This window comes from Macadamia integrifolia, chromosome 1 (genome assembly GCF_013358625.1).
Source record: "Macadamia integrifolia cultivar HAES 741 chromosome 1, SCU_Mint_v3, whole genome shotgun sequence".
Lineage (NCBI taxonomy): Eukaryota > Viridiplantae > Streptophyta > Magnoliopsida > Proteales > Proteaceae > Macadamia > Macadamia integrifolia.
In genome coordinates, this window is record NC_056557.1 from 33,739,918 (window position 1) to 33,749,831 (window position 9,914).

The window sequence follows — 9,914 nt, forward strand, 5'->3', positions numbered from 1 at the left end:
AAAAAAAAAAAAAAAAAAAAAAAAAGCCTTGCCTAAAACATAAGAAAATATACTTTTATTTTCTTTCTTCTATTGGTAGCCAAGCAGACATAAATTTTTATTTTCTTTCCATTTCATTTCATTTATATTCTTTTTTTTTTCTTTTCTTCTCTTGGCTACCAACACAGCCTCAAATTGACATGTGACCAACCTCACACATATTTTACCAATATATACAATCTAACACACTCTAAATTTTGACATATGACCAATCTAACACACATACACACAGAGGTAGGATATGATACCATAAGAAGACTTATTTGTAGTGACGGTTTTTTTTTTCTCATCGCAAAAAATGGAATTCCAATGTTGAAGGTTAATTATCCATTGCCAAGTTCATCGCCTATACTTCCGTTGCCAAAAATAGACAATGGGAAATAATGGTCGTTGGGAAAAATATCTTTACCAAAGTTTTATATAAATCGTCGCAAAAAATTACCATCATAACACTCAAAACTTGTTTATAGCAATGGTATGAAAAATACCATTGCCAAAATTGTATGTGTCAACGGAAAAATAACTGTCGCACAAAACTAATATCAACTCATGTAAGCTATTTGTAGTGACAATATTAAAAAAACTGTCACAAAAAGTGTAATAATAATAATAATAATAATAATAATAATAAATTATACATTTTCTCTGTAATTACATCAATATATTGTCCATTTCAGAAAATGAGATTATTCATACATCCATATTAGGATACATTAGTTTTTAATTCCACTTTATGTATTGAAAAATTAATAGTATTAAAAAAAAAAATCTAAGTTAATCTTTCATCAGAGGATCAGTCATGACAATATAAAATATATGGAAAACCCTAAAAGATGGGCAGCAATATACTTTCCGGTTAGTGATCTTGAAGTATTATTGGTAGAAGTCTTTATGCCAAAATTTAAGCTCTTAAAGTGCAATTGTAATGGCAACCCCTTCCATAAACCAAACAATGACAACATGAGATAGAAAGTCAATCAAGGATCCCAATCTAAACACAGAAAGAATCATTTTCGTCCTGATAAATACTTTTTAACTGTTAAAAATTAGGTATAATATGCAATCAAAGGAGCGAAAAGCAACAACTAAACTCAATATTGAATCATAACTTGAGAACCCAAATGTAGCTTGAGTGATTTTAGCCAAAAAGTAACTATGAATGCCCAACCTTGCTGAACAATTTTCAAGTAAATTACTATATAGCATGACAGTTGAACATATAACTGGAGGAAATATGCAGAATGCAAACCATAAACTTAAAGGAAATTAATCACTTTCAACTTCATTTATATATTTTATAATACATAGACTTATATCCATATTTACAATTCGGCATTTATTAGCACAATAAAATACAAGATCCAGAATGTCATTTATGGAGTAGTACTGTGTAACAACTCAACAAAAACTAAGCATATGTTATTTTTCAAGTAATGAATGCATTTCACAAAAGATAAATTAAATCCAAGGTATCAATTACATGATATTAAAAAAAAAAAATGCCATACTTAAGGATTATCTAAATAATATTTATCCAAAGTAACCACAAACAAGCATATTGGTATATATATTTAAATGCATGATGCATGAAACTCCAAAACAAATAAATATCCATTATCATGTAGGTTGTTATATGGCTAGTAATAGAAAGACTTCACCACTAGAAAAAGGACAATGATATTTTGATATAAGATGTCAACTATTTCAGTTAAGAATGAAACTTTAATAAAATACAACCTACCAAAAAAATAATTATTAATTCAACAACAGCATGTTAATATATTACAAGGTTCTAAACTTCGAGCGAAATTAGCATGAAATTTTTTTGTTCTCCCAAGAGTTGAAATTGGTTAAATTTAGAAAAATCATCTAAGAGAGATTGAGAAACAAATAATTAAATCTCAACAAATATGAAAATATTCAAACTCAGAATTAGAAGAGATTTTTTTTTTTTTTTTTTTTATTACATAAAATCAGAAACTGAGATCAACCACAAAGATTGATCAAAGGTCAGTCTAGAGAGGCACTTTGATATCTCAAAATATAGGCAGTATCAATCTGCACAAATGGTTTACATTAATGAACTGTCTTCCCTTGTTTTATTTCATCTTTTAAGATTAAAGACTATTCTTGAGGTTTCTCAAAAATTAAGGGCACAATTAATTCATTTTTTAAGTTTGAATCAATCTGCACAAATGGTTGGTTGCATTGGTTACTGCTTTGAATGGACACAAACCCCTCTCCCCATAGCATTGTCCTTATACCAAGCCTCATCTCAATTCACACATCTTCATAAGATGACTGGCTTAATTTCCATTTCCTCTTTTGTTGTTACTCAAAACTTTTCCTGCAATCATCTGTGAACCTGAATCCACCTCTCACACTTGTCCCTTTCAATGATTGCGGCCCACATAGATGGTGAGGGATGACAAGTGAAGATAACTAGGAACCTAGGAATCTAAATAATATTCATCCAAAATAACCACAAACAAGTATATTGGTATATATATTTAAAGGCATGATGCGTGAAACTCCAAAACAAATAAATATCCATTATCATGTAGGTTGTTATATGGCTAGTAATAGAAAGACTTCACCACTAGAAAAAGGTCAATGGTATTTTTAATATAAGATGTCAACTATTTTAGTTAAGAATAAAATTTTAATAAAATACAACCTATCAAAAAGAAAGTATTATTTCAATCAACAACATATCAATATATTACAAAGTTTTAAACTTTGAGCGAAATTAGCAAGAAAATTTTTGGTTCTCCCAAGAATTGAAATTGGTTAAATTTAAAGAAATAATCTAGGAGAGATTGAAAATAAATAATCAAATCTGAAAATAACCTAATCCAAAACTATGAGAGAATTTTTTTACTGCATAAAATCAGAGGCTAAGATCAACCTCAAATTTTGGTCAAAGGTCAGTCTAGACAAGCACTTTGATGTCTCAAAATATGGGTAAAATATAACGGGCATCGAGAAATAAGATCAAAATTTCAGGTCTTTAAGAAAAGCCTATGTTGAGCCAAAGGTTTTATGAGGAATCATGGCCAATAAAAGCCTGAAGTTGTAGGATGTTGCAGGATTTAATTGCAGATTGATGGTTGTGGTGGACGCAAAAGAAGTTGGAGGGGGGATAGACCATCCCAGAGTATGATTCACTGTGTTCATGGAAGAAGAAGAAGAAATTGAAGAAAGAAAAAAGGAAAAAAGAAAAAGACAAGTGATAAGAACCAGATAACATGTTAATAGAAGTGGTAATTTGGCCATTTTGAAGCAACAAGAGAGAAGAAGATGTAAGAGTTCATTTTGTTGGGAGAATCAGAGATGAAACTTTTGATATAGGAGTTTAAGTAAATAGAGAGTAAGTTTAGAAGAGTGAGAGAAATTTTCCCAAAATAAAATTAATTACTAAAAATTTACAATGAAGTATGACAATATATGAAGAGGTGTGTACGTATGATTTTTTTTTTGGTAAATATGGAAAAAATCAGTCTAACACATTCTAAAATTTGACATGTGACTAATCTATAAGGGAGAGAGAGAGAGAGAGAGAGAGAGAGAGAGAGAGAGTATATTCTATTTCAAGACGTATACCTACGTATATAGATTTATCCATCATCTTTGTTCCGATAGAAGGGTTCGAGAGAGAGAGAGGATTTTTTATTTCAAGACATATACATACGTATAGAGATTTATCCATCATCTTTGTTTCGGTAGAAGGGTTGGATTCCTCTACCAACATGGTCAACTACATTCTTTAGAACAGCCTCCATTGAGCACCTAACCCTTCTTTGCTTTCTAAGATTTAACTTAGAATTGCCAATTTTTACTTCAAGGGTTTCTCTGAATTTGAAAGTTTTCACTTAGGTTTCCATATCAAGACTCAATCCAATCAAGTGAGAGAGAGACGAAAGGGAATCAGATTACATAATGAATCGAATCATATAAAAAAATAAAGGGTAATTTACATCAACCTCCCCTAGCGTTTGCCTACATTACATCCTCCCCCCTTAAAAATCCATTTATTACATTTAAACCCACCCAAACTAACACCGTGAGAGATGTGTTAGTTTCTGAACTTGAAAATACGATTTTATCCTTCTTCTTTCTCTCCTCTATTTGCCCTAAACTCACCCCTCTCTAGTTTCCTTAGACGACATTTGCAAGAACTTAGTCCTATGGACAGAACTAGAAACACAAGAAAGCTTATCAAATATCAATGCAAATAAACAATGACGCGACTAAGATTTTATCAATAGAAATGCTCAAAATCGTAAAATAATATGCAGAAAGGAGAAGATAGTAAAATAAAACAAAAGCAATGACAATAGAGTAAAGGACCTAAGGTCGCAGGGGTATCATAAAAGACAGTCAATGCCTGCAGAATAGTAGCTCGCACCATTGGCAGGGGACCCTTCGCATCAAACATTGTGACAGCTTCGCCTACTGATCACCGGCTCAGTGTCATCAGGAGCAGGTAGAAGAGCAATGACCCTAGCGCCATTAGCATTGGCTTCAGGTTCAGGGTAAGCGATAGAGATGGGTTTGGGAGCGGAATGGAGTTCCTAGACAAACGTCTCTTGGATGGAGGTGTGTTGGGCTTGGGGATAACAAGTTCAAGACGAACCTACTCCAAGAGCCATTGAATCGTTTCTTCGTTAGATTTGTGACCGAGTTCCTGAGTAAGACTGAAGATACCATAAGCACAGGTTGCAAGAATTCTGACCCTCCGGTGGCAACCTTCGACCATTACGTGACGGTCTATGTGAACTAGTCGGCATTTCACTGTTTGCAGAGTCCTAACCACATTTCTGACGGTTCTATCTCCATCTCGTATCTTTCATCTATTCCTTCCCTTCCCTCTCACTCTTGATCGGATTCTCCGTTCTTCTCTTCGACTGGCCATCTGCGTTGCGTCAAATTATTTGTTAGAGAAGAAGAAGGAGAGAGAGAGAGAGAGAGAGAGAGAGAGAGAGAGAGAGAGATAGGGGTGAGTTCAGGGAAAATAGAGGAAAGAAAGAAGAAGGGTAAAATTATCTTTTCAATTTAAAAAACTAACACCTCTCTTACTGTGTTAGTTTGGATGAGTTTAAATATAATAAACGGATTTTTAGGGGGATAATGTAATATATGCAAATGTTAGGGGAGGTTGATGTAAATCATGTGACCATCAATGTAAACAATAGAAAATTAAGGCAGCAACCTCAAGCTCGATTCATTTGAAGTCAACCAATTTGGGGTCCGTTTGAAAATGTTTCTGGTGTTTCTGTTTCAAGAAAAAACGGTAGAAATATAAATTTTCGTTTCTAGAAATAGAAACGGAATTAAAGGTGTTTGATAAGTCATGTTTCTAGAAATCAATAGTAATCAATGAAATAATGGCTACGAGTCATTTCTAAAAACGGCAAAACAAGTAAAAATTTTAATTTCTATTTCTGAAAACAAATGAAATAAAACAATTTTATCAAATGTTTTTTTGTTCCGTTTGTGCCGTTACTCTTGAAACGTTATCAAACGCCCGTTTAAGTAGCTGACGCCATATCATTTACCATTTGGTTGGGATGCTGTGTCGTTGTTGTCGAATGTTAATTGAGGAATTGAGTTGCAGAAACATAAATGGATTTGGATTCAGTGAAGAGATTATTAGAGAGAGAGGGAGAGGAGACTGAAAGTGCTTCGATCGATGCAGTGCCCAACAAACTTCCGTTTTTTGACCGTTTTATTTTGCAAGGAATTCAGCTCGATGTCATCGAACCAGGTCGACTTGTCTGCTCCATGAAAGTCCCTCGTAGCCTTGTGGTAAGTCCAACACTCCTTTCATCTGATCTGATTCCAACTTAGAAGACGGAGACACATAAATCTTTCTCTTTAATTTTGATTTTTGAATTGGGTTTTCGTTTTTTCTTGTTGGATTAAGAACTCTGATAACTTCCTGCACGGCGGGGTGACGGGAACGCTGGTAGACATAGTTGGGGCATTAACAATGGAAACTGTTGGAGCTCATGAAACCGGTGTTTCTGTTGAAATTAATATCACCTACTTGGATGCTGCATTTCCGGATGTGGGTACCAACTAATCTGCTCTTTCCTTGAATATAATCTCAGTATCTTATCTGTTTATTGTGTCTGGTACTTCGATATTGTTAATGCTGCATTACCTCTTCAATAAACCCTTTTTTTTTCCATCTCCAAGTCTCTGCTACTTTGTTTCAAACAAAATTGATCAATTTTGAAGTGTGGGTAGAAGCCATGTGTGGAGAAAATTAAAGATTCTATACATGGAAAAGTATATGAAAAAAAAAAAAAAAGCTTGTATTATGTAAAAGAAAAGTGGCAGTTAGCTATCCAGAGCAGGTTCTTTTCCTAGAATGTGATTATGAATTCATGGAGAAAATACCGAATTAAACTTTGAAATGAAAGGATGGCAAATATTTATGGAGATACAGATTCATCAGCCTGCTTTCCCTTTTTCTTTTCCTTTCTTTTGGTTAATTCTGAAGAACAGTCAACAAAGCTACCCATGAGTCTAGCAGTAAGCATGATAAAGAGACTGCTGACTTGGCCTAAGACACAAAAGCTTCCTGTCACTACTTCATTTATGTGGCAGGAGGTCAACATGTTTGTACCCTTAATGATAGCAAGTCATTTGTTCTTTACACTTCTAGATTTTATTTTCATTTTCTTATCAATGGCTCCCTGTGGGTTAGAGTTAGACACTAGTGAAATTTGGTAAAGAAAGGAACAAGCTCAGAGAGGCCAACATTGTGCTTGCTACTCTGATTCATAGTGTGAAAGTGGCCTTTCATTTGTAAAACTCAAACCCCACATCTTTCTGCATTGTCTGATTTTTCAAGCCTTTAATTTCTTATCTTTACTGATGCTTGACACAATTTTTTTGGTCTCCTAATACTGAGAGGACCCAACAAGCTCAGTGTTGCATAGATAGACTTCTTTCATATTCTTTGAGAACTTCAGTAACCTATGGCATTTGACTTGAGAAGTGTTGTGCCACAATCTTTTCTTCATTATGCGGAGAACAATTTTCCCAAGAGTATCTATTTAAATGACCAAAAAAAAAAACTCTTTATTTCTTTTGGTGAGTGAGTGAGCTTTCTTTTTATTGGCATGATTTTGCTAATGGTCAAGACATAGGTTGAGGCTCTGTTATTCCTTGCATCACACTACAGGAGGGTTAAAGCAATCTGGACCAACAATTAGTATTTCCTGACATTATACTATGCTGTTGTCTGCCTAACTTGTGTGAAGGTGATGAATTGTGGTGACCATGCCAAATAACATTCCCTACAAAAATTGGTTGGAAACAACATAGGTTAGAAACAACATAAAGCATTATTTTGCAGAAGGTTATTTTCTGTAACTTTTGGTGATAATAGAGTGGGACCGTAGCCATTTCACCAGTGCTTTCCAAATTTTATTTACTGATGAACTCTATAGGGATAGTTTTATCCTGGAAAATTTATTTAGGTTATTCTTGTCAAGGGAGATTCATTCTAGTTATTTCTGGGCATTGACTTAACCTTCATGGCATAGATCAGATTCCCACAATGTGGTTTTTGTTCCGAGTGATAGCTGTTGCCCATGGAAGATTTTTATATTGTGTCCATGGCCTGTTAATTCCTGTCGACTGTGGGGTGTTACTCATTCTGGATGCTAAAGTGGGACTGTTAACTCGACAAAGTGTCTGTTCATAAAACGACCACATAAATTTCCTTGCTCTGTTCTTATTTTCGATATGGTTGGCAACTAGAGAGAGATCTAGTGTTTCCTCTCATACTTTATATTCTGGTTATTGAGTTTGGTCTTTGTTCAAATGCATTCCAACTTGTCGATAATTTTTAATGCTTTGAATTGGATTATCGTACTCAGATCTTGCATTTATCTTCTGATGATTGTTTATCAATTGAGTTATTTATAGTTATTTATGTTTAGCCTCTTGTGTAGACCTGCAAACCTTTTTGTTCTGCTGGTCAGGGTGGTTGAATTTCATTTTTGAGTTTGGTATATGTATATTAGAAGTTTGTTTTCTATGAGTCTGGATTTGAATGAGCTGAACTTCTTAAGTTTGAGTTTCTAGTTATACTTTACTCCTATCTGATGTGCAATCTTCTCTTGGATATTGATTCAGGAAGAAATTGAAGTTGTGGGGGAAGTGTTACGTGTTGGGAAGGCAATTGGAGTCGTCAGTGTTGAGTTGAGGAATAAGAAGACTGGGAAGATATTTGCACAGGGACGTCACACTAAGTATCCTGTTGCATCTAGTAAATTATAAGGATCCTATAACCTTATCCATTAAATGTTCAAAAACTATTATCTTCACATCTTCAGTCTGTAGGAAGGAGTAAAGCCAAAGCAGCTTAATTGAGGGCCTCTATTGTTGTATATCTTTGTGGCACAAATTCTTATTTCAGTCATTATAAGGGCTATGTGGTACGCCACTCTCAGCTTTAACTTCCTTTTGCTTGATATCTTAACTTCTTACTGATCCGTGGCATGTGGTGATAAACCATGAAGCATTGGGTTGGGTTTCTGAACATACCAATTTCATAAGAAATACCACTGAAGAGTTACCCTCCTCCTCCACTCCCCTCCCTCCAATGGTAGAATGGATTTGGTTTTTCTATTTAAAACCCTTCTGGATAACATTCCAGAACTATATAAATTATGGAGCAGAATTCATGTAGCCAACCACCCCATTTCTGAGATAAAGCTAAGTTGAGTTGCAGCTAAATTATGGAATAGCAGAGCAGCCTCCAATTTGGTAGAGGGAACCATTTGATGGTGGTGTTATTTCTTCATTATAAATAGGCTTCTCTCTCTCTCTCTCTCTCTCTCTCTCTAGGATGTAATCTGTCATGGAATGGCTTTTGTTCTCAGCCATCCTTTGATACCACTTAATGTAGGAAAGGATTGGACAACCAAACCAATCCCAAAACTACAAGAACTTTCAGATTAGAGAACAACCAGATTACAGCATATATAAGACAATAATTCCACAAACCAGAAATAATGAAGAAGGATTTTTCAGCAGTCAAATCGATCTCCAAAACTGATCCTTTATCAAATCAGAAAATAGACCAGCAACTAGGACTAATTTAGACACAATAATGAGTCCCAAACACAGCCCAACCAGAATACCAAACACAGAAAGACAGGGGGGCAGAAAGGACCCTATCGGTTCTATCCTCTGTTCAGAAATCCACTACAGGACAAAATATGGTGATTTCGTATATCTCACAAACCACTGATGAGAAAAGGCTCATATGTGGATCAAGTTTCTTCCTAGGTGAGGGGAATCTCTGATCAAAATTTCAGACCAAACTGATGGAGAAATAGACCTGGACAGAATTTGAGATTTCTTCGCAGAGCACTTTATCGCTGGACAGAACTGAGTAAAAGGTTGAATTAAATACCTGTGACAGTAGGGCAGTAATAGGGCCTCATAATACCTTGAAGAAGAAAAAGAACACTTGAAGAAACCCTCCTGAACTTCACGCCGCAAGGAATCAACCAGATCAAACACCAACCCCTTGTTCTGTGATCACACACACAGAAAATCCAGTAGATGCATGGCAGCGACCAGCAGCAAGTTCTTTTTTTTTCAAAATCAAAATTGTCTCTCTATGATGAGAGCTCTCATTTATTTATAATAATGATGGGGAGGGTTTACAAGTAATAGTAACTCAGAGTTAATAAATCTGAGTTACTAAAAATTGATTATAAGAAATTACTAAAAACTAGAAATTAGAATCTAATGAAAATAGAAACTAGTCTAGATAGAAATTAGAAACTAACAATGACTTGAAATTAGAAACTAATTTAGGTACTGAAATTAGAAACTAAATAACC

The 9,914-nt window shown here is 34.6% G+C and overlaps 1 protein-coding gene across 1 annotated transcript; it reads left to right on the forward strand.

The window, feature by feature from the left end:
• The first annotated feature begins 5,598 nt into the window (after positions 1 to 5,598).
• On the forward strand, positions 5,599 to 8,516 carry LOC122076051 (acyl-coenzyme A thioesterase 13-like). Its single transcript, XM_042641336.1, has 3 exons — positions 5,599 to 5,847; positions 5,966 to 6,109; positions 8,194 to 8,516. Exons 1-3 carry the CDS (start codon positions 5,665 to 5,667, stop codon positions 8,335 to 8,337), a joined length of 471 nt encoding a protein of 156 aa, XP_042497270.1. The 5' UTR covers positions 5,599 to 5,664; the 3' UTR covers positions 8,338 to 8,516.
• Positions 8,517 to 9,914: the final 1,398 nt, after the last annotated feature.

Coding starts and splice junctions, on each gene's coding strand:
- LOC122076051 (XM_042641336.1), top strand. CDS start 5,665: ATGGATTTGGATTCAGTGAAGAGATTATTAGAGAGAGAGGGAGAGGAG. Junction 5,848..5,965: donor AAGTCCCTCGTAGCCTTGTG/GTAAGTCCAACA, acceptor TGTTGGATTAAG/AACTCTGATAACTTCCTGCA. Junction 6,110..8,193: donor TGGATGCTGCATTTCCGGAT/GTGGGTACCAAC, acceptor ATATTGATTCAG/GAAGAAATTGAAGTTGTGGG.